At 43.5% G+C, this 25597-nt stretch overlaps 1 protein-coding gene across 1 annotated transcript in view; it reads left to right on the plus strand.

Annotated features, from left to right (window-relative positions):
• The first annotated feature begins 5316 nt into the window (after nucleotides 1–5316).
• The window catches only part of IGF2R (insulin like growth factor 2 receptor), a 91150-nt gene continuing 70869 nt past the window's right edge, over nucleotides 5317–25597 (plus strand). The window contains exons 1-4 of the mRNA XM_065588914.1: nucleotides 5317–5634; nucleotides 6154–6636; nucleotides 14490–14623; nucleotides 23425–23549. Coding sequence (XP_065444986.1) covers nucleotides 6488–6636; nucleotides 14490–14623; nucleotides 23425–23549 — 408 coding nt within the window. The 5' untranslated portion in view covers nucleotides 5317–5634; nucleotides 6154–6487. The remainder of the gene's footprint in view (nucleotides 5635–6153; nucleotides 6637–14489; nucleotides 14624–23424; nucleotides 23550–25597) is intronic.

Raw genomic sequence — 25597 nt, forward strand, 5'->3', positions numbered from 1 at the left:
AGTTAAAACAAATGAAAAATTAGAAAAGTGAACCTCTTCCCTCAAACCCTAGCATCATTCATTCTATGGGATTCAGTGGCTAAAAGGAATAACACATAGAATGGGGTGAAAGGTGAAACCCTCCCCAAAAAAACTTCCATTGACTTCCAGGGGTCCAAGATTTCACTCAGTAATGCTGTACTCATAGCTGAGAGCCCGTGCTGTCTCACGGATATGGCAGTTGGCCAGGTAATCCACCATCCATGTAGTCTCCCTCATACAACCAAAGGAATGCAAAATTGTGTTACTTCCACTATCACAATGGTCTAGGAGTCTTGGCATGGCATAAATAGATCACATGGGTGTAATGCATAGAGTAAAAATGTCTGAGCTCTTAAAAACTGGACAGTAACAGATCATGAGTCCCAGTGATGACTGATCCTGGTGATATTCTGAACAAAAAGAGCTCCCAGACATGCTTGTAGATGTTTCCATGGCTTCACACTGACTCAACAGACATTTTAGGCTTCAGAATGACCCACAGACAAGTGACAATAATAATCTTATTATATAGAGATTCCTTTTGGTCTCCACACTTTTCTTATTTTGTGGCCCAGTTATACCCAACTCACTATGTTGAAAAGCTGGGTACATTGTGGCAGGTAGTCTTGAAGAGATACCTGGAGAGCTAATTTCTGACAACTCATGCAGAGGAAAGAGGAGAGATTCCTGCAACAGCTGCCACAAAGAACTTGGAGCCTCTTTTGGCTTTGGTGGGCATCAAGAAGAATCATTTCTACGATGACCTAAAGGCTTAGAGAATGGACCTCAGGACATCAATAATACCTAGTACTATCTCCTGGCACAGAATGCAAAACAGCACCCTTGTCAGCAATGTACACAAAGTGCAGTATGTAAGAATTTGTCCTGCATCAGGGCATGGGGTTAAATTCAGCAAATTTAGAAAAAGTTGATTTTACATTAGAGTTTCATTGAGCAATCCCAGCTGGATTTGGAAACGCCATGCTATCCTTGTAAAGGCATTGAGAAGCCTAAACCAAGGCCTGTGAAACAAGGTCATCAGACCCTGTTTGCATTCTTGTACTAATCTTGTTTTAAACTAGTATAAAGTAGACTAAGTGGGCATGACTGGGGAGGTACCCTTATCAGAGGTTTAGCCTTTGAAAAATACCATTACCAGGAGCAATAGAAAAGCAAAGAAGGAGAAGCAAAGTCAAAGGAAAAGTAAAAGTAAGATAAGACTAAAGGGAGAAAGAGACTAGAGAGGGGAGAGTGAGAAAGGAGAGAGTGAGTGAGCAAAAGAAAGTGAGAGATACTGTAACAGTGACAATTGGTAGGTAGAGAGGGTGAGATTCTGTGAACGGTGACAGTGAACAATGGCATATGTGATTTTTAGAGACTAGGAGTGGCCAGAGAGGAATCCTATGAAGAGTTCTGTGCCTTAGAAAGGCTGGAAATAATTATTTTACTATTGTAAACTGTTGAGAAAATTAGTGACTAAGTGTCCTAACCTCACCTGAGAAGAAACTTTCCTGAGCCATGGAGGATTTACAGTAAAAATGCCCCTTGAGACAGAGAGGGGTTTTGCTTCCTGATTTTTGAAAAGCCACAGACCAGATGTAACTGTCATGGGGAACTGAGACATCATTTTGGAAGAAAACACTTAAAAAGCAAACTATACCTGAGAGCGCCTTCACACAAGGACCTATGAAGCATGATGAGCTTGATATTGGCCATAACATCTGAGACCAGACCAGACCTGAGGAAGGACCCCAAAGGACTTGTCATCCATAATCTATGATATCCTGTCTCCTAGGAATCAGCCACAGCCCCAGGTTTTCAAGCCTGAGCCTAAGATGCTAGAGACAGATTAAAATCAAACTTAACCCATGCATGCCATGTCTCAGCTGCTGAAGAGGAAAAGGCGACTATTAGATTAAGTTTATGGAATATTTTTAATGTGTTACCATTTCTGTAGTTTCTGACTTACTGAGAGACAGCTGAAGTGCCAATTTCATGAGAGGTAAATGCTTTAATTATTATTTATACAAATGTATTTATAATGAATTATTCCATTTAATAGGGTGCCCCAAAATGATTTAAGATAGATTTCAATGGGAGTATTGAATGATCCATGTGCTTAAAATTAAGCATATGTGTATTTGTTTGCAGGCTCAGCACCTATATCCATAGGATTCCAGCCAGCTGAAGTCAGTTATACCTTTTAATTTGATTTTAAAGGTATCAGCAATTTCAATGTATATTTAAATACTTATTTATACTATACTTTAAATACTATTTTATAACTACCTTGCTATATTTTAACCTTGATTTGCTGGTAGGCTGATGATGCGCATAACTGCACTGCACATACAGGCACAATTTTTTTGTTTTTCTAGGAAGGGCCAGATCTTGCAAGCTGCTCTTCATGGACTTCTGTGTCTGCCAGGAGCACCACTGAAGTCATTAGGGCGTTGTGCAAGTGCAGGGGTCGGTGTATGTGAAACAGCTTGCAGGATTGGGAACTAGATAAGGATAAACTTCTTAATTCCTTTATCGGAAAACAGCTTTGGGTTTGGCCTTTTCAGATAACATAACCTAATTGAATTGTGATAAATTCCTAGACCCTGAGCCTCCAAAGATTTACACGTGCTTAAAAGTTAACTAAGCGAATAGTCACATTGATTTCAATGGAGCTAGTCACGTGCTTAATGTTAAGCACGTGACTAGCTCCACTGAAGTCAGTTAAGCATATGCATAAGTCTTTTCAGGTACAAGGCCCTACTCAACTTTATAATTTAAATAGTTAAACTGATCATTCAAATTAGAAGTTACAGTATGTCTGTCTGCACTGCTATTAATTCTGGCATGACTATTTGTTTTGGTAAATAAACGAAGAATTTATTGATAGGTGATAACAAGTCTGCACTGCTTTGTTTAGCGTGCGAGATGTGGTAGTAAGAGTGGCTTTTTTATTTTATTTATTTATTTATTTATTTTCTGTTGTGGTGAATTCAGCATAGCAGATGCATAACTTTGCCAAAAATCTTTAAGTAAAACTCAGTATTACCTAATCATTAAAAAATCATGAGTCAGAACCTCCCCATCCCCATGAGATTTATTAAAAATAAAAGGTTCTGGATTTTTTTTTCTCTTCTGAGCCAGTGGGTTCATGTTTCCAATCTTTTCTCCACAACCATGCTGGCTGCAAACTTGTTTAAAAAACAAAACAAACAAACAAACAAAAAACCCCAATCAAACAAACAGACAAAAACACCCAACCAACGAGCTGATATTCCCACATAATCACAAAGCGCCAGAACTGGGGCTTTAACAAAAACACCAAAAATCACAAGACTCACAATAAAATCATGAGAGTTGTTAACCCTGAATCTTATAATAAGAGAAAACTGTCAAGGAAGATAACATTTAAAGTCTGACAGCTTTTAGTATGCCCCTTTAATTTTATCACAGATCCTGACCAGATATACGCAGAATGCTGTTTCATGCCTCAGTTTCTCCCTCCAGTAGTGGGACCAGAGGTGGGTGCCTTTAATCTCCCAATCCTGTCTTCATCAGTTTAGGACTCTGCTCTTGGGCTAGATTGTGATATTCTTTCTCATGTTAAATAGTGCCTCATACCATGAGTAGTACCGGTAGGACTGCTTGTGGAGTAATGCATTATTCAATATGAGCTAGGTTATTATAATCTTGCCCCTTGTTTGGAGTCCCACTGGTCAAAAGGATGCAGGATACTAGGAAGTAGGGTGGGAGGAAAAGAGAAAACACTTTCAGCGATGTGTCTTATACATTTTATATTTCTGTTTGTTTAAATTCCTACTGGAGAGTGCTGATAACTACTGGGCAGAATTTCTTTCCATAAATGCCAGCTGTCACTATTTGGGAGGGATAAGTTTGTTTCCATTTTCTGGCTGTCGCTCCAGAATGCTCTCCATCTAAAGTGTAGTTCAATAGAGTTATAAGGTATGTCCCTATTTTTTTTTCTTGTGTCCCTATTTATAACATATGCCTGGTAGTAACCGATTGTGCAAGTTCAGAGTCTACTGGCTCTGCTGAGATAAACTGAGTGGAGGTGGCAATGGGGGATGTCTCTTCTACTTCCCTATGAGAAAAATGCCACCATGTGCAAGCCTCCACTCCCTCCCAAAGTCTGAAACAAGGTATTGTTTCTACATCATCTTGGCTTTCCTGCTGTAGTAATAATCGTTGCATCTGTCATTTAACCACAGACCTGCTGGCAGGTCTCACCCATATGGGATTAGCTTTCAGTCTCTCCCAGTGCTGAAGAATTTTGCTATGTGTGAATTGTTTTTAATCTTTTTATTTATTTATTTAGGAAGTTTTAACAGGTTTGCAAACTGTTGCCATTTAAATATAAAAGACAAAATGATAATCATGACAACAATGAGGTTTTTGTTTACAGAAACATTATACAGGAATAAATGAGTCATTAAAAATCTCACTTAACATTTTTTAAAAATTTCCATCGTTCAACGTCTCATAGCTGATCTCAATGTGTTTGGTATGTGTATGCATACAGTTTGGGTTGTGTATATGAGGGAATGCACATGTGTTTGTGTATAGATATGATGTGGGTTTGTTGGGGATGTTTGTGAGGGGAGGTGTTCGGGGATTGTGGGATGAGTTTATGTGTAGTTGGTTGTTGGGGTGTTGTAAGTAGCAGATGAGTATGTGGGATGTTTAAAGAACAGAGTGTGAGTAAAGGCAAGGGTGTTATGGTGTGTGCATGTGTGTGAGGGACTGAGTATGTATGTGAGGGGCTGTTGGGGTATATGGGTAGCCTTGTGGTGGCACAATAGGTGAGGTGTGTGTAGGATTGGGAGATGCTGGGTGTGTGTGTGTGTGTGCCTGTGTGGGGACCAAGGGCATGTGATTGGCGGCATGTAGGGCAGTGTAGAGGTTGAGTGTGTTACTGAGGTGTGGGAGCTGAGTGTGAGGTGTTATTAGGGAGTATGGGGGCTGAATGCTCATGTTAGGTGTCACTGGGGTGTTCGAGAGGGCTGAGTGTCTGGGTGAGGTGTCACTGGGGTGCATGGGGAGATGAAGTGTCTGTGGGGTACATGGGGCCTGAGTGCCTGGGTGAAGTGTCAGTGGGGTGTATGGGAGGTGAAGTGTCACTAGGCTGAATGGAGGGCTCAGTGCCTGGGTGAGTTGGGTGCATGGAGGGGGGGCTGAGTGCCCAGGTGAGGTGTCAGTGGTGTGTGTGTGGGGTGAGTGCCTGGGAGAGATGTCAGTGGGGTGCAAGGGTGTGTGTGAATGCCCGGGGGAGGAGTCATTGCAGTGCGGGGGGAGGCGGGTGAGTGTCTGGGGAGGTGTCAGTGGGGTGCGTGCCCGGGGGAGGTGTCAGTTGGGTGTGGGGGGGTGAGTGCCCGGAGGAGGTGTCAGTGTGGTGCGGGGGGGGGGAGGGGGTGAGTGCCCGGAGGTGTCCGAGGGGTGAGTGCCCGGGTTAGGTGTCAGTTGGGTTGGGGGGGGGTGAGTGCCCGGAGGAGGTGTCAGTGGGGTGCGGGGGGGGTGAGTGCCCGGAGGTGTCCGGTGGGTGAGTGCCCGGGGGCGGTGTCAGTGGGGTGTGTGTGGGGGTGACTGTTCGGGGAGGTGTCAGGGGGGTGCGGGGGCTGGTGAGTGCCCGGGGGCGGTGTCAGTGGGGTGTGTGTGGGGGTGACTGTTCGGGGGAGGTGTCAGGGGAGGTGCGGGGGCTGGTGAGTGCCCGGGGGCGGTGTCAGCGGGGTGTGTGGGGGGGTGACTGTTCGGGGGAGGTGTCGGGGGGTGCGGGGGCTGGTGAGTGCCCGGGGGAGGTGTCAGTGGGGTGTGTGGGGGGGTGACTGTTCGGGGGAGGTGTCAGGGGGGTGCGGGGGCTGGTGAGTGCCCGGGGGAGGTGTCAGTGGGGTGTGTGGGGGGTGACTGTTCGGGGGAGGTGTCAGGGGGGTGCGGGGGCTGGTGAGTGCCCGGGGGAGGTGTCAGTGGGGTGTGTGGGGGGGTGACTGTTCGGGGGAGGTGTCAGGGGGGTGCGGGGGCTGGTGAGTGCCCGGGGGAGGTGTCAGTGGGGTGTGTGGGGGGGTGACTGTTCGGGGGAGGTGTCAGGGGGGTGCGGGGGCTGGTGAGTGCCCGGGGGAGGTGTCAGGGGGGTGCGTGCCTGGGGGAGGGGAGGTGTCACTGGGGGAACGTGCCTGGCTGGCCGGGGCTGACGCTCGTCCGGCGGCGTAGGGGTCTGTGAGGGGTCTCGGGGCCGGGGCGGAGTCAGACACAGCCCCCCTCACACCTCCCTTCGCCGGGCACCAGCGCTGCCGCGGCCGAGCCGGGTCCTCACATGACTGGTCACATGACCCGGGAGTCACATGAGCAGGCCGGGGGTGGGGATCACATGACCCCCCCAGTTCCTCTCTACATGTCCCAGGGGCAGCGCCGCCTGCTAGTTCCGGCTCCGCTCTGAGGCCCCCGCGCTGCACCCATGAGACGCGCCGGCCGCGGCCCGGGGTCTGCTCCGCGATGGTTCCCCGCGCCCCGCCTCCCGGCCTGGCTGCTCCTGCTCCTGCTCCTGCTCTCGGGGCTGCGGGGAGGCGGCGAGGCCCAGAGCCTGGACTACGAGCCGCTGTGCAGGTGGGTTCCCTCCGCCGGGGCTGCCGCTGCAGGGAGGGGGCTGGGGGCGGCTGCGGGAAGGGGGCTGCGGGCTGTGGGGCTGCTGCCGCTGCGGGGAGGGGGCTGCGGGCTGGAGCCCCCTGCAAGGCCCGTGGCGTTAAAGGGACAATCTCTGAGGAGATCCTCCGCCCCCCATCCCTCACTGAGCTGCAAACGCCTCTAAAAATGTGGCAGCGGACTGGGGGGCGAACGGGTGCCCGGAGCTGCTGTCTCCCTGCTTGTCAGATGAGGTCCTTGCCTCCCATGCTTGGTTATTTGTGTGCCCCTCCGCCCGTACCATTTGTGGTGTTGTGGCCAAGCTCTTTCTTGTGCAATTGCCTTTTGCTTCCTTAGGGCCAGTCCTCAGGGGTACAGCCTTTATTGCCTTCACCATCTGCCTTGTGTTGTGCCATTAAATAGCCCTGCATTTCAGCTCCGGTGGCTGCATGATGGGGGGCTTGACCCTTATGTGCAGTTTGTGACTTTTCTAGTAGAGTGCTTTGGGATCCTCCCTAATTGGTTTCTAAGAAGATTGCCGCTATGGTATATACCTGTGGAGAAAGAGTGGGTAATGTTTGAGGCTGCAAGGTGCTTGGTCTCCTTTTATTACCCTTTGTTTATGTCGTGCTGAAGTAGGTAAAGGGGGAGGGGGGAGGGAATGCCCAAGTCACTAAATGACTTAGGCGTCTAAGTCCCATTTTCAAAAGTGACTTGAAAATTTCACCCAAATTGTTAGGGTTTGTGTTCTCTCAGAGGAGAACCTTAAATATGAGTAGTTGGCTCTGCTTTTGTGTCAGTGATCCCATTGTGCTTATTAAGTTTGGTTTTGTACTGGTATATTTGATTAGTTTTCCTCCTCCCCATGCCCCTGTTGCCCAATGCCTAGGCCATGGCCTGGCTGCTGCCCTCCTCCCTGGAGGTGACTGCTTTCTACTAGTGTCAAATATATCTAAATTCATTAAGTGTGCTTGGAATGTTTGGGATCAAAGGAACTGTGTTAACATAATATGACTTCTGCATGCATAAATTGTCTCTGAGTCAACTCAAGCAAGTTGTTCCAGTTGCCAATTTCAGTGGGTGTCAGGCTAAACAGTGGTGAGAAAAAATAAAACTTATACTGGCCCTAGCTTAGTGTGTAGCAGCTGTTTGTGAGCTAGCTTTTCCCCCCTCTGGGTTAGAGATCCAGAAGTTGAAATTGATAGGTGTCTTTGAGTCACAAATGCTTTCCAGGTGCCAGGGATGCTGGAACTAGGAGCACTGGGAGTATGGCAGCAACCTCTGATTTGCAGTAGGCTTCCATCATATACAGGGTTTATGGTTTTGTTCAGTGTCTTTCAGCATCCCCACTGTAAACATTATTCCAGTGCCCCTGCCTGATGCTCTGGGTGGGGGTGGAGGGACAATGCGGCTATACACTTTTAGTTGATACAAGGATGAATGTAAAGGCTCGTGCTAACCCAGAGTGTACAGTAGTATTATATTAGTATATTGGCCCTCTCTTCTATGTACTTTCATCACAAATATAGTTTCAATGAACAATGTAGGTAATCGGCTTCTCTGCTAGAAGTTTTGAAGGTTTGTCCTGTTAACATATCTATCATAAAACAGTTGGTCTCAGATATTTCAGAAGAAGACAGATTATATATAAATATATATTTATGTATACAGCTTCTCCTGTTTAAACAAGTTAGAAATACACTTAGAAATCAAAGTAATTTTAGGTGTGAAGGAGGGGTGAGTTAAAATATAGTTCTACTCTGAAAATCAAAACTCTAAAAATGGCACCTTCTTACTCTTAAGCCTGTTTCTGTTGTGTGCTGTCATATTTTATTTTAGTAAGGCAAACAAGTTTACTCCTTTATTTTATTCCTGTAAGTCCTACAGTGCAAACACAGCTAAGAAGGAGCTGTATCCGCCTCCTCCTTGTGCATAGTCACAATGTGACAGTTCAATTGATTTTTGCAGAGTTGGCAGGTAGAAAAAATTCTTCTTGTAAACTGAACACATTTGTTCTGATATTGAGACATAATAAACATGGAACCCACTATTGGAGCTGCTTCTGGAGTAAGTCTTCAGAGCCTTAAAGTGTGATTGTACTCCATCCAGTTTATAAATATTGTTGGCATTTAACTGTTTTAGTATTGACTAATTCTATGGCTTAATATAAGAGTTGCACAAAAAAAATAACTGTAGGAATGAATTAAAATATGTTGTAGATATGAGTCTTTTAAGACGGTCAGCAAGTACACCAACTCTGCACAAGATTACCTACTATGGGCATGTATACAATGGATTTCTCCTTCTCAGGTGATTACTATATCTGTTCAAAAGTGCTATGGGCTTTCTTCTGCTCTAGTCAATAATACATCTTATTAGATTATTTTCTTGCATTACAGTAGTGCCTAGGGTCCTCAATCATAACAGGAGTTTGAGTCACACTAGGTACTGTACAAAGACATAACACAGACAATACCTGCTCCAAAGAGCTTACAGTCTAACTACAAATGTACCTTTTCAAAGCTATATTTCTAGGAGGAATATGGTCCAGGATTGCTTGGCTTTCATGTTATTTCAGCTCTGAATGAATAATTCCGCTACCATCACTCACAAAACAGAACACTCAGAAAATGAATACACCTCATTCTCTTGAAGCACACGTGAACATCTTCATTTGTGTAAGATCTCCAGTAAAAGTTAAATATTTTCTTCAGCATTGGAGGGGTTATCCAGTGCTCCTGTCTTTCCCCATTGGGGATGTAGCTCTATCTGCAGGAGCAGGGTCCAGCTGGCCCTACATGCACCTGGCACCAGTGGAAACAGCAGGGGATCCTAAGAGCCTTTAAAGGGTCTGGGCCCTGCTGCTCCAGCCACTTTCCTGCCTCCTCCCAGTGGGACTTTTGGTCACTTTTCATTTTTCAGATAACTTCTTTCAATTTTTAAAAGGTGAAAGTGAGGCCGTGACTCCTCCCTTAAGTCAATAACCACCACCAGGAACAAGGCCACCTTTGGGCTCTGTCCTTTTATAAGAAAGAAGCCCCTGGCCCCAGCTCTGCTCCTCCAGGCTACTCTGCCATCTGCTGGTGAGGAAACCACATTTCAGCTCTTATTTTTTAGTCTTGTCTGAGTAAGTACTATTCTCTTCCTCACTCTTCTGCACCTCCCTCCCAAATCAGATAAGAGCAACAGGGGTGTCATGACAACCGACAGATTATTTAAAGGAAACTGACGTATGATACCAATGACACTTCCTCTTACTCGGCTCAGCCCTATCTATTATTGTTGTCATTTATTACGGTTTCCACTGGTGTTATGCCATAATGCTTCCAGAGCATCCACCACTATTCCAAGAACACACTGCTTCAGCTCTGCCCATTCCCAGGACTCAGCTAGGTTAGAGCTCCAAAAGATATATTCAACGGACCTGCCTTTCCCATGACATCTTGGAAATCAGACCACCATTCCTCCACTTGGTACATCCCTTGGCAACATCTGCTACTTCTCCTATCACAGTTTGAATTGGGAGGAGCTGTCCAAGGAAACAAAAGCAGAAATAAGAAACCAGATTCTACACATCTGACACCTAAATACTGCACTGGTCCATTACCTAGGCATGGGTCAGAAGCAGGCAACACAAACCATCATGAATTAAAATTGATGCTGATAACAATATATGACCTCCATCAGTGATGCATCACATGAGAGTGCCTGCAGCACAGAGAGTGGCTGGATGATTAAATCTTAATTAAAACTTAAATCTGCATGATTGTCACAAAACTTACCAGTTAAACCATTAAGGCTACTATAATGCAAACAAGTAGAGGAAAGAGAGCCTCTCCATACCTTCAGTTTATCTTGTGTATCTGACTGCACTCTGGATACAGTTCAAATTCTTCCCCAGTTTGTTTGCATCTTTCGCACAGCAACAAGAGGAGAGACAAATCCTTTTTAAGGAAAATTATTGTGAAGTCACAAAATAAACTGGGGACAGATTTAGTATTGAAAACTACTTCTAAGTCATGTCTGCAAAACTATTGAATTTCAAATCGATGTTTCTATACAACAAATACTTTCAGGGCAATTTTGAAAGAAAACTATCCCTCCCTTTCCTTCCCTCCCCCCCGCCCCCCATTGCAAAACAACTTCTTCCTGGACTTTAACTGTTTCTGCACTGTTGTACGTTCTTGCCCCTTTCCACCTTCATATTTTCCCCTCTGCCTTCCTCCTTTCTGATGGACCTTGCCTAGACAAAACAAGTGTGGCTTGATGAAGAGCAAGTGGCTTCTTCTGCAGCAGTAGGATGAGTCAATGTAGTTTTCATACGCTAGCTCAACCAGTATTGTGGTAACATGCAGAGAGGTGTTACTGAGCAGCTGCTCTTGCGTATATTTAAAGTAAACCTCAGGCAAAGATTCACTAAGGTGGAGCAAAAGTTGTAAACCCATTGCAGTGTCACTAGCTTTAGGGGAAAAAAATTAGTAGAATATTAATAGACTGTTGCAGTGTTTCAAATACTTGTAGTTTTGTTTTAAAGTTAGGAAATTCAAAATTGTTGCAGCTTAAATCCGACTCCAACAACCTTAACTCTTTCCTCATAATCTCATCGCCCATGCGCTTCCAATCATAACTCTATACTATTATTCTTTCAGCCTCTTAATCACAGTACACTGTACCATAATTGACATAATAATGTGTGTCAGGTCCACACCCAACACATATGCCACTGACAGAACCAGAGAACGGCCTCCAGTTCACCCTCTTTTGAGGAGGTGCATGCTGGGAATGGGGAAACCTGATGATCTGTTCCTGGCTCTGTCACAACCGTGCCTTGTGACCTTGGGCAAATTCAGATAAATTAGCAGGTTTCTAAAGTGTGCTGAAATATTTAAGTAGGAGGTGCCACATGAATGCAAGATATTATTCTACATATGCAAACCAGACTGATCCAAATCCCATCTCGCTTTGTTAATAACATGCTTCCCTCATATCAGATCCCTTTTTACTGTTGCTTTAACCCTTTTCTGTTTGCAGTGATTGAGCTCCATTCAGCTGCAGGCACTTTAAAATTGGTTCATCCTTGTAATTGGCTTGCATGTATTCTGCTCCATAAGCCAGTGGATGTGTCCTAAGATGTATGTAGCCCCAAGTGAAATGTCAAAGCATAGGGGTGAGGGTTAAGATTTCCTGGCCAAATCAGTAAGTTATATAGGTTTGACATATGACATAGCTGTAGGATTTGTCAAAAGGACATACTTACCATCAATGTTTGTTGAACAAAGTGACTGGCATACAAGAGCAGAGGGTGAGATTGTTTGGGGTACATTAACTGCATTCTTTCCAGTGTGGCTTTTTAAAATTTGACCGTAACTTTGCATTTCCTGCTGTTCAGATTTTTATGCTTCTAGGAAGGCTATGGCTAGATGTAGTGATCAGTTTTTGTTGCTCTTAGGTTTGTATCATAAATACAAATCAATCTCTAAGGTTTTTGTCAGGAATGATTCATCTTTAAGTTTTTTCAATTTAAAGACAACTTTTAAAAGTTTAAAAAAAACCTGATTCTTGTAAACATGATGTTTAACAACTGAATGGGTTCTTCACAAACCATGAAAACAAAACTTCAGTCTTATGATCTTTGCTGTTGACTACATAGACACTTGTGGATTAACTTTACAATTCTTTTTAAAGCTTACTGATGTGGAACTCTTGCAGAATTTTGAGCACATCAAAAAGGAGAGGCTGGTGTGGTTTGGTAGCTAGCAAGGCAATGAATACCACTTGTGATGGGCCTCTACGATTGCATGGGAGTAGATGCGTGTCTGACTTTCCAGTAGTCGTCTGTTACCACTGAGTTGTAGAGAACCAGTAGGTCATGTTATTCAGAGCAAATTCACACAGAATATTAACCAACCAGGTTCCTTCTGCTTTACCAGAACTGGTGACTGGCATTTTCAAGTTTTATTATTAGGTGGCTTACAGCCTAAACTTGAGAAGACAGATCTTGGACTGACTTTCACCTTCTTGTAACCCCACTGGTCCACCTGTTGACATGGCACGGTCTATACCAGGGGTTAGGTTGGTATAACTACATGGCTCGGGGGGGGGGGGGGGGGGATTTTCACACCCCTGAGTGACCTAGATATACTGATGTAAATTTGTAGTGTAGACCTGGCCTATAAAAAGTGCGCTTTCCTCCTACTTAACTCAGGATTAGTGACTTTCTGTCAATGCATGTTACTTGCTGTATGAAAATCTTGACACATGGAATGATTTAATAGACTGATAAGTTAAGTCTTGGCTTAGGATGTCAGTTTCAAATGTAACTTGAAATTAGGTGTGCATGGGTTTTTTTATAAACATATTAAATTTAACTTAGAAATCTGATTTAAATAACCTTTTTAGAAAAAAATCAATCTACACTAGGTGAGACTGACACAATTTTGTAAACACATTTTTGATTTCAATGGAACTGCATTTTCCAATGGAAAACTGTTCTAAGTTTTTTCCAACCAGCTGTAGTCTTTTCTTTTCCTGCCCCCATGGTAACTGAAGGTTAAGTCAATTTCTTCAGGTGAGGTTTTTTTTTTTTTTTTTTTTTAACTTTACTACCTCTTCACTCTTTTACTTAGTCTTGCTCTGGCATTGTCTAACTCCTTTCCCTTCTTCCATTTCTTGTATTTTTACATTAACTTCTATTCTTTGCTGCTTTTGCTTGGAGCTCTTTCTCTCCCTCAATAACTAATTTGTGAAATGTACCTGTGCATATGGGGCTAAAGATTAGACTGTATACAGGAAAAGGGAAATGCCTATGGAGTAGATATTGAATTCCTTTTACCCATCTTCCATTGGTTTGCTAATGACACCAACTTTTCCTACTTGGTGTTTAGTAACTAAAAGGTGATCTACTCTAAGGCTTGGAGGGAAGAAAACAGGTCATGTTTGGAAAGTTGTCTAACACTCTCTTTAAGTTTGCAGATGGCTCTGATGCCTCTACACCAACCTATAACTTTTTTTTCCCAAGCAGCAGCAGAGTGAAGTTAAGAAAACTGGTCAACTTCTTTGCTGCTGCACAGACCCTGTGGGCAGTGGTGAAATTGACACACTGCTTATCAAGTTTATTTGTGTTGCTGCCTCTCGGGAAAGCGAGAACTCAGAGCCTGTCTATATAGCTAGTTAGTATACTGCAAGCTAGATGTAAATCTACAGTGCTTCTCCATGCCATGCCCTAACAGTCTGTGTGGACGCTGCTGTGGTGCACCAAAAATTCCCTAGTAAACTTTGACCTGCTCTTTCAAACAGTAATGCAACCAGGCACTGGAGATCTTCATAGACAAAGCTGATTCAAAAACCAGCCTGAGAGTGGGACAGAGTAGCAGAACTGCTCCTCTTCTCTCTTCCTGGTCCCAGCAGTCAGCCTTCAATGTGGACCAAAAGAGTATCTTTGCGTTCTAGCCGTTTGTGGGTTGGGGAATGGTGGCTTCAAATGATCAAAACTCCTGCCAGCTAGGGATTGGTACAGAAGATGAGGCCCTCAAGCAGAGTCCATGGATTGCACCCTGGTTTCAGTCAGTGGTAAAGTGGCTAAATTTCTTCCCCTGTGTGTGTGTGTGTTTTCCCCCCTCCTCCCGGGCCCATACACCTAAATAACATGAAGGAATTATTATACTGCATCAGAGACAAACTTCAGAATTGGGATTCCAATGTTATGGAGACTGTGGCATTATTTTATGCTTGGCGTTGGTTAGATCTGATATTTCATGGATGGGTTTTTGGGCTTGAGTAAATGGTTGCGAAGGTATGTATTAACTGACAGGCTATTTTTTGTTTTTTTTTTCTTTCAGTTATACATGGGAAGCAATTGATGTAGATAAACATGTGCGTTATAAAATAAATCCCTGCGGTGGCATTGAAGACTGTGACGGATCAAGTGCAGTCTGTGCATATGACCTGAATAAAAAGGTCTATCTGTCAGTAGGTAAGTTAATGTTTTGTTTCTTACCATGTCAACATTCCAAAATATAGAGAACTTTGCTGTTTGCTGTAGCTTCTCTCCAGGTTTCCTAATGTATGTTAGCCACAACAATATTTCTTAAATTACAGAATAAAATTGTAATCTAAGATTTCTACCCCGCCTTCTTTTTCTTATGCTGGTTAACTTTTACCCAGTTTACAAGAGCTTGTAGCTGTTACTCATAGCTTCCAACGTCAGAAAGGATCACGGTCATCATCTAGTCTGACCTCCTGCATGATACAGGTCCTAGAACTTTTCTAAAATTCCTTTTGAACTAGAGCAATATCTTTTTTTTTTTTTTTTAATTTAAATCCAATCTTCGTCTCTTAAAATCCTCCTCTAAACAGGAGTAGTAACAGTATGTATTACACTGTAGTTGTTGGTATATCTACTTATAGCACAATGTACATTGCATACATGCTTGTTGGTTGAAGTGTGGTTTTTATGTAGAAAACTAATGCTTGGATTAGATCAGGGTTTCTCAAAAGGGGTCGCTGCTTGTGTAGGGAAAGCCCCAGGCGGGCCGGGCTGGTTTGTTTACCTGCCCCGTCCACAGGTCCGGCAGATCGCGGCTCCCACTGGCCGCGGATTGCTGCTCCGGGCCAATGGGGGCTGCTGGAAGCAGCGGCCAGTAAGTCCCTCGGCCCGCACCACTTCCAGCAATCCTCATTGGCCCTGAGTAGCGATCCGCAGCCAGCTTCAAATGTCTTTTTCATTGACTTGATGTTAGTGTGGTAAAGGAATTACACAACAAGTTGAACCAATTAAAAATTCCCTTTTAAAGCCTTGTTTGTGATGTAATTCTGAACTATATCTTAAAATATCACTTTATGACTAAGGTAAAAATTTTATAATTCAAGTAATGCAGTTAAAAAAACCCTCCGTATGCAAAATCAAGGTTGCCTAATTAAAAAGCCAAGGAATGCAGAAGCAAAGGTTTCATTGTCAATGCTAACTTGACCAAATTCCACATGGCTAATACTCTTATTCCTCTTTTATTGTGTGGCTTAAGATAATTGTCAAAGGCATGCAATAAAAAAACAGAGGATGTGCAATGTGGTTGAGTAAAGGAACTTGAACTTCTGAATTTCCTGACTACTTGTGACTCTTTAACAGTGTGTTTAAGAAAAATGTCAAGCTAAGTTATTTTGCCTCCACTATGATTTGTTAAAATCAGATGGTGCCTATAAGTGTTCGGAAACAAAATACAGATTTTGTTTCGTTGGGTGTCCGAACCCCACTCCTAGTTGGGTTAAATGGGGCTTAAGTAAAAGGTGTGATTCATCAAGGTGCTTAAGCCATGTGCCTAACTTTAAGCTTGTGAGTAGACCCATTTCAGCAGGAATACTCACATGGTTAAAGTTACGCTTCTGGTTTAAGTACATTGATGAATCAGAGCCAAAATTCTACTACACAAGCTCTGCAAAATGAAAAGCTTTGTATAGTATAGTGTTCATCAAATCACTTGTACGGTGGTCAGTTAGAATAGATACACAGAGGGCTGGTCCACACTAACCCCCCACTTCGAACTAAGATACGCAACTTCAGCTACGTGAATAACGTAGCTGAAGTCGAAGTATCTTAGTTTGAACTTACCGCGGGTTCACACGCGGCAGGCAGGCTCCCCCGTCGACTCCGCGTACTCCTCTCACGGAGCAGGAGTACCGGCATCGACGGCGAGCACTTCCGGGATCGATTGCTTACCGCCGGACCCGGAGGTAAGTATAGACGTACCCAGAAAGAAAGCTTTGAAAGCAAATTGTTCCTTTCAGTTAATCGTTGGCTATTGTCTTTATTGCACAGGCCCAGGACTAGGTCTATCTGTGGATTCTAATTTTAGTAAATCAGTTTTATTTATATTGCATCGTTTTAACTTGACTGTGATCCGACGCTTGCAAAGTATAGGTTAAATATACAATCCTTGAATTTCAAAAAACTTGAAAACCTTATTCTTGGTTTTGTGAGCACCATATGCTTACGCGCTCACCAGTAACACACAAATTAGTTGGAGTAGCATTAGAACAGGGGTTCTCAAACTGGGGGTTGGGACCCCTCGGGGGTCGTGAGGTCATTATATGGGGGGGGGTCGCGAGCTGTCAACCTCCACCCCAAACCCTGCTTGCCTCCAGCATTTATAATGGTGTTTAAATTAAACACACTTCTTAATATATTTATTAGGGGGGTCGCACTCAGAGGCTTGCAATGTGAAAGGGGTCACCAGTAAAAAACAGTTTGAGACCCACTGCATTAGAAGTCTGTAGGCTTTCAGTGAACAAAAAGGAAGAATTCAGCTAAGGCTGAAACTTCATCTTAATCTGGCCTGCTTGACCTGAGTGCTCAAACACGCTCAATGTGTGTGCATTGTTTGAGCACTAGGGCTGTTTGGTGCTAGCCAGGTGCAGTGGGAGGATTGAAGACACAATTTCAGCCTTAATTCTGAACTTCCTTCTCTCTCTCTTTTTAATCTGGTGGGTTTCAAGCGGAATATTAATATTAAACTGGGGTTTCTTCTACAGAACAGAAAAGGAAAAATTTGCAATATCCCATTGTACATGTTTTGTATCAATATGTAGACATGACTAACCTACTACATTGCGCTAAATATATAGTAAAGGGGTACAATTTATCCAAATAACTTAGAGTAGCAGCCTTCCAGGATAGGCACCTAAGTGCATGAGCTCTGCACAGCACAGTTTAATGAGACTCTAATAGGCCTCTATTCCTCTAGAGAAGATGCATATCTGAACCTAGGGAGAAATTTGGGTCATCTTTTGAGTAGATGGGGATTGGGGGGAGTTTGTGTCCACTGATGAGGATCCTGTTCAAGGCATGTATGTGATTGCCTCCCCCACCTCTCTCCAGTTAATTGTGGGTAAAGTTGACAGAGAATTTTGCAGTGTGAGGAAAGGGAAGGTGTATAGGAGGCACATGGAGATGATATAAGCTGATGCGGAGTTGTGCCAAGGTTTTAAGGTGAGGAAAAGCTACTGAGGATTTTTAGCTTTAGATTTTTAAGGATGTTAACTTCTGTATTATGTATAGGCTCTTGGGAAATGGCACACAAGAAGGAAATATGAGACACTGACTCTAGCACAGGATTTCTCAACCTGTGGGTTGAGTCCCAAAATTGGATTGCCAGAATGGTAGCTCCTGTCCCACAGGGCTGGTTGGGTTCCCTGCTCCAGGCACTGTAACCTCTGGGGTCCCAGCGCCACTCAGGTTTGGTCCAGCCGTCCTGATGACTGGAGTCTGGGTAGGCCAAATTTGTGTGAATGGCACTGCAACCTCATGAGCCAGATCACAACTCCACTCCCACAAATTTGGCCCTGCCCCTCTGATTGGCCCAATCAGAGGGGCAGGGCCAAACCTGACAGGTGCTGCAACCCCAGAGATCGCAATGTCCCAAGCGGCGAGCCAAGCCCAGCCAGCCCCACAGCACAGGAGCCGCCACCGTGCGGTGAGTGCCTGGCAGGATCCGACCGAAACAACCTCAGGGCAGGGATGTACCAAGACAGAGTGAGAAGGGCAGCTGCCCAGGGTGTAAAGTATGGGGGCGGCTTGGGGCTGCAGGGCTCGGGAGGGAGTGCCACCTCCACCTCCTGATTCACCTCAGCAGGCCATCCAGCCTGTCGGAATTGGGGGAGTGCAACCAAAAAATCTGCGTGGGGATGTTACCCCCCCCCCCCCGGACACATTACCTCTGGTAGGGGCACAAATATGTTTGCTCACCCCAGCTGCTAAAATGCCTAGTTATGGCTCTGCCCCAGAGCCTCCACCCCTAGACTATTTACTGTGTCACGGCAGGCCTTAAACCGGGGTAGTCCATTATTTTTTTTTGTCAAAATCCAAATGTCTTGGTCAACGGGGGGGATGTTGGGGTCCGTTCAAAAGCATCTGACATTCTGGATTTGGCCCGCGTCTGCCTATTGACTACTCCTGCTGTAAACATTTACAGATGGGTCCTGAGACCAAAAAGGTTGAGGACCACTGCTCTAGCATATAGCTGTCTTCTTGAGAAAATTGGTTTAATCTAGATATTTAGGGCTAGTCTACTCTAGAGTCGCCACAGCAGTGCAGCTGTACCAATGTAGCTGCACCTCTGTAGTGCTGCTAGCGCAGATGCTGCATGCTGACAGGAGAGAGGTCTCTTGTCAGCATCATTGTTCCACCTCCCCAAGTGGCGGTAGCTATGTGGGCAGGAGAGCTTTTCCTGCTGACATAGCGCCATCCACATTGATGCTTAGATTGGTGTAATTTACGTCACGCAGGGTGGTGGCTTTTCCACACCCCGGAGTGACATACATTTTATGCTGAAGTAAGCGCTAGTGTGTACAATCCCATATTCCTGAATTAAAATGAATTTGCATCCAAACCCATTTTGGGATTTAAGTGAAAACAAACATATAAGGAGGTCCTGAAACTTTATCTGACAACTGTTAGCCTGAGAAGTAAGTATAGTAGCCAGGGTAAAGAAATACTGTACTGCCACATCTCACTAGCAAGTCAAAAGAATGAAATATGTATACAACTTTTTCCCTTCAAACTGTATTAGTTTATTTGTCTTGCTACACTATCCTTTCTTCCTGACTTCACTGCAGTCTTTTTCTTACTGTAGATTGTGATGTACCTCATTCTGCATTGTTTTCAGTCCCTTTCCCTTATTTACTATATATTCTGTCCTATCCAATATATTGTCTCAAATGTTTGTTCCCTTGCAACTATCTACACATTACCATCTTCTGACCTTTCCCATCTCTCTCCCGCCATATACCAACTACCTGAACCCCAAATAAGCACATCCATTTCCATTGTAGATAGGTCTTAAAGTTTACCAGACACCTAATAACAGGAGGACTAAACTCAGGCCAGCGGTCCTGCTATTCATGGCAATACCCCGGGGTGAAGCCAGGTGTGCGGAGAGTGTACCAAGGTGCTGTCTCTGGATCCTGCTTAGAAACTCTTGTAGTTTTGACTAGCAGGAGATAAACTTGAAGACCACACCCCCATCCCTTGCTGCTGGAGGAAAGAATTGCCTGTTTTCTGTTCCCTATTTCAGAATCTCTTGGCAGCAGCAAAAGGAGTGATGGTTGGCTTCAATGCTGCAATATAACATTTCTTGTTCTCTGTTTTGAGTCCTCCAGTACCTGTTTCTCTAGCTGTCCAGAGCTTTCCCAAACTGCTGCAGAATGAAACAGACATAAATTGTCAGCATTTTGTTGCGGCATAGCAACAAAACCTGGCAAGACTCTGATTAGTGTTCTGTTTGCAGCATGGGCAAAGTTCTGGGAAGCAACAGTGGTGTTCAGTTGCATGTCTGCAGATATGAGTAGAGCCGGGCATCGGCGTCTGCCTTGAGAAAGTTCTCTTCTCAGTGAGGGTTAGAATGTTTGGGTGTAATTCTGTGCTGCCATGTCCAGCTCGTAGTTTATTGAGGAGTGAGTGCGAAAAGGTGCTTTTTCTGACTTCTGCTGCTTTGCACCATTGTATGTGATAGTACAACATCAGGGCAGTGAAGGAGGAAAAAAAACTAGAAATGGCTCTCAGCCATTGCTGGCACTCAGCCACGAAAGCTTCTTACTGCAGGTGTGAATAGTGTTTTTTTTTTTTAAGCACTGAATAAAAATGTGATTTTTATTATGAAGAAAACCGAGCATTCTCAACACAACTTGACCAAGTTTTCATATGCTCTCCAGCATATCTGTAACACTGCAGAATTGTGTAGAAATTGCGCGTTTCTACAAAACATGTTTATTGTCTTTGATAAAAAGGGTGTTGCCGTGCCTGCCTCATTGTGTAGCACATACTGACTCATCCAGAGCTGGCATTTGTGTGAGAATTCAGACTGTATTTGCAATATGTCAGCTGAGGAAACCACAGCGGTAGTAATAGAAATGATTGTAAAAGTAGAGTTACTTTAAACTGGAGAGACATTCATACCATGCATCCTCGTGTATCCTGTCATTTTATTTTTGTTTGCTTTCCTCTCATGTCAACGTTAACTGTGCATTGTAACCCTGCCTCTAGCGGGTTACAGATGATGATTAATTGAATACTTCTGTAGGTCGCTCCTCACCACAGTATGTGGGTTCTCTGAATAGCTTTTAGGGTGTTAATGTCCTAAAATGTGTCCCTGTAGCTAAATTAGCATACAATTTTAGCTCTTCTTGTAATAGAAGTAAGGAAAAGAGAGGCCCTAAAATAGTGAATGTAATGTATTAGCCGGTAAGTTTCCATTGTGATTCACACCCATTAGTTTCCATCTGTAAGGTTTGTAACCAACGTAGGTTTCCTCTTCAGAGTTGTCAAGTGTGCTGGCTATACAGCTCATCATGATAGAGCTTGCTGGTATCTGCGTCACAAATTCCATCCCAGCTTATCTGCAGGCCTGGACAAAAGGGCAGAGTATCTGCGAGCCTGGTGGTAATGCCTTCCTGCTGACACTGTGATTTGGGGGCGGGGAGGGAAGTAGGGGAGAGCATTGGCAGTGGGCACTGTGTCTCAAATTCTGATGCCTGGCGTTCCTGTAATGTCACGGTTCCCTTTATCAATGTTAACACTCTTTTTTTTCTCTTTCCCCATCTTGTCCAAGTCTTCTACAAATATTCAGAAGTTTCCACTTGCTCCCAAAATACATTCCTATTTGGGTCTCCTCACTTAGCTCTGTTGCTTGCCCACAGGTAGGTCTGGAGTAGGGGAAATATGTTAGGGGAAGCCTAGCTAACTTGAACCACAACCAAGTAGCCTGTTTTTAAAGGTATCAGACTACATTTATATGAGATGGAAAATCATTGACTGGCATGTGTTCAAACATAATCTGTTTTCCTAGTTCCGCCAGGGCCTAGAAGCAGAGGGAAATAGAAAGGGAGGAGGAAGTATCATGCTGGCATTTAAAGAGCACTTGCTCCAGTGTTATAAAATTGTGCCAGGCAGGCTTTGTTTCCTAGCTGTACAAAATTAGTGTTGGATGGGAGCAGGAGGACATGCAGTCAGTGTAGTAGATGTGGATTTTAGTGTAACATTTTATTCTTTTCTTAAAATTAACAGAAATATTAAAATAGGTCTGTACTGGAACATTTGTGTGGACTGAAAACTGGCACTAAGATAATTGAGTAATGATAAACAACTGTGTAGACAGCTAGTGAAGAGGTGTCTAGTGGGGTATGGTGTGTTGGGTCAGGTCTTAATATCATCACTAATCTGGAAGAGGGGGGCAAACAACATAGTGAATAAATCTTTCATACTGGGCTGAGTTGCAAACAGTACTTTGGTTGGAGAAATAATAAAGAAATGTGGACAGAAAATAACAAAGTGAGATGCAGCTTGAGGGAGGAAAACTCATGTTAATAGACTCTGTGAAGAAAATAATCCAAGATGCCCACACTCAGTGGATGGGAGAAACTCTGGAGGCTGTAAGGCTGAAAGAGACCTTGAGGTGGACAACCAGTTAGCTAGGATTACTGAGAGACATGTTTGTATTGGCCCTTTTTGCAGCCACCGAGGCATGGTGTAGAGGGAGAGAGGCCTTTCTGTGTGGCTGTGGTGCATCTGTATGTGGAGCATCACGTTCCGTTCTGAGCACGGCATTGCCATGCTGACATACCCTGGAGGCTGGTTTAAGGACGGCAAATGTGGTCATGTGGGGTAGAGACTGATACGGGGAATGAGCCAAGCTCCCTTAAGCAGCTGCTTAGGGGGAGGAGAAATGTAAATCTTAAAATATTTGAGGGGTGCAAACATCAAAGGAGGAGAGGAATTATTTATTCTGATACAGAAGCATAACTTGAGGTGTTACGGTAAAAATAAGAGGGTGAGTTTAGACTTAATATCAGGAAGTAGCTCCTGATAGTGAGTGAGAGAAAGAGAGAGAGAAAAGATGCTGGAATAGTCTCCCAAGAGGTGTGATGGAAGCTCAGTCACATGAGGTGCTTTAAAATTAGCATCTTGAGCAAAGCTGCATGGACAGATCGACTGGATGATTGATAGATTCCACCCCACACCCCCACCTTCTTATGGTGTCCCCATTCACATTCATTGTAGGCACTTGAGCCTAGCTCTTCAAAGGTATTGTAGTGCCTAACTCCTAAATACCTTTGAGGATCTGAGTCTTGGCTGGTAGTGGGGTGTTAAGTTATACTGATGCAGTGCCTAGAGGTCTCAGGTAAGCCAGGCCTCCCTTGTGTACAGGTGTCTAGCACACAGAGTAAATAACAGTCCCTTCCCCAAAGAACCTACAGTCTAAAACGCAAACAAGGAGATGGTGATAGGGAGAAGGGAGCATGGGTAACAAATAAGATGGTTTAGCACTGGCTAGCTGTAAGTACAATTCTTAGCCAAAAGGTTGTAGCTGTATAACAAAAGATCGCCCCTAATCAAAATGCATACTGCCTTTAAACAAACTGAATACACTGCAGCAATATTGCATTAATAAATACTACTCACAATTGCTCCAGCTGGAAAAACAAGAGGATGAATTTTAGTTTGAAAAGCGTGAGGGTAAAACTTTCAAAAGTGCCTAAGTTGCTCTTGAAAAAGAGATTTAAGTTTATAAATCACTTAAGCACTTTTGATAATTTGTTCCCTGGGTCTGTCTTAATGACTTAATTTATTATTCTTTGTTTTAAAATTGCCATTACATGGGTTTGTATGTTGTCTTGCGTAGTACTTAAGCTTAACAACAACATAGGATATTCATGATGTACAAAGTCTTTTGTTGTTTTTGTTTGTTTAAAGTACTGTATTATTGCAGCTCTTATCTCTTCGTTTAGGTGACTCATCTTTGAAAAGAAGTTCTGAATCACTTCTTGAGTTCAACACTACAAAACCCTGTTCGCAGCAAGGCGCTCAACATGTTGTACAAAGCAACATTAACTTCCTTTGTGGGAAGACTCTGGTTAGTCTGTCATTTTTGTTTCCTTATGTCCTTTGTGTAAGTAACTTCCAGTGATCGGAAGAAGAGCTCTGTGTAAGCTCAAAAGCTTGTCTCTCACCACAGAAGTTGGTCCAATAAAAGATATTGTCTCACCCACCTAGTCTCTTTAACTCCCATTTAGTCAGCATAGCTTGTGATTTTTTTCTAAACTTGCTTTTTGGAGAAATCTGAAATACCCCAGTTTGTGACACTACAGATGTGATTACACCAGTTCTTTGAAACTCCCATGACAACCCATACTCTCCAAGAATGTGTATTGATCTCAGATCGTGGGACATGCAAGCCGTGCGTGATGATGATATTAAATGAACAGCTATCTTGATTCATGTGTTTTGCTAGGTCTAGTCAATGACTTTTTTTCCCCCCCTGGTTCTTTAATGCTTTCAAATGGATTTCAGTATAGTATTTTCACAAATTATGTAATAAAATAAATTTATAAAAGTCAGCAGTATACAGAACACCTGAAAGCTCTTATTTAAGTGTCAGCTTGAGTAAACTGTGGACTTAAAATAGATGTAATAGAACAGTATCAAAGACTGTGACCAACTTCCATTCTTACGAGCTAATATATGGCTTTCAAGCCAGTGTTTAGGTTTGTAAAGTCCTTTTATTTTAATGTAGTGTCTTCTGATAATTGTTAGAAGTCAGAAATAAATATTGCATTGGTCAGAAAACAAACCTAGGCCTCTGACTCATTCCTCTTTTTGGGACAGCTTCATGTAAGTGTTTTTAAAACTTTAGTACAAATGTAAAATTCTAGTTTAAAAGGTTTTAGTTTGATACTTGATGTCTCTAGACTCAAACCTCCCAAACTCTTACTAGCTGAAGCGATCAGAGCTTGGACTTCTGTAAATACTTCTACCTAGGACCCAAACACTTTAGGAAGTGATGCTGTTGGCAATGATAACGTTATTACACACCTTTTTGGAAAGCAGGGTAACTTAGACCATTACGTGAAGTGCCCGTACATCAAAGTTTTTTTTAAAAGTTTCACATGCCCCATGTGACACGATTGAAGAGAGAGGATGCAGATGGAAGCTCAGAGATCCTTTTGCCCTTTCTACATTAGTTTCCCAGTGACAAGAAAATCTTCTACAAACTGTTATTGGTAAACTATAAAAGCCAGTATGGCCAGGGCGTGACTTTGCTAGAACTAGTTAAACAGTTCACATGATTAGGACACCGCCAACTCTTCTCGGTCTTTAACAAAATGATCTCTTATTGGTATTGGCTGGCACAACCTTTTTTAAAAAACGCTTCTTGCCAAGGATGTGTGTATTTACTAGAGTCTGGTTGGGACTAATGTAAACAGGGCATAGAGATCTTTTACCACTTCCTTTCCATCCTTCATCTGGAAATGGAAAGCTTGCTCTGCCTGTGATATTCATAGGTAAATAGATTTAGTTTCCATGGCTGTCCAGCCCTGTCCATGTTAAGCACTCCTTAAAGTACTAGACTGACTTAACAATAAGCTATGGTTCTTGCACTGTTAAACTGATGGTGTGTTTGGGCATGAAAAGCTTGAATCTGAACCAGGCCTATCAAAACTAGTTTTTCCTTTACAGGAGAGATCCCTTGTTGGTATATGGTTGGAGATGAGATTAGTTTCTCTGGCCTTAATTGGTAATTGGCTTGTGGGATAAATGGCAGGCAAAAAATACCTACCTATGGACGCTAAGGTATGGAGTCGTACATTAAAAATGCGTTGTCTTGCTAAAACATAAATCATGGGGACCAGAGACCTGCTTTTCACAATTGCTGAGACCTGTTGTCCCTACTGACTTCAGCTGAAGTTGTGGGCACTCAGCCTTTCTGAAAAGAAAGTCCCTAGTTTTGGCCTGTAAAATGTAGCACAAATTGTACACATTGAAAAATGAGGTATTACTTTTGAGGGCTCATGCATACACTGTGGTATATGTCATATCTGAAAGGACAACTAGGACTTTCCTGTGGGGTGTGTGTGGTGGCTTTTTTTGGCAGTATGCCTCTGTGCTTTCTAACAGCTTTCC

The sequence above is a fragment of the Chrysemys picta genome, chromosome 3 (assembly GCF_011386835.1).
Source record: "Chrysemys picta bellii isolate R12L10 chromosome 3, ASM1138683v2, whole genome shotgun sequence".
NCBI lineage: Eukaryota > Metazoa > Chordata > Testudines > Emydidae > Chrysemys > Chrysemys picta.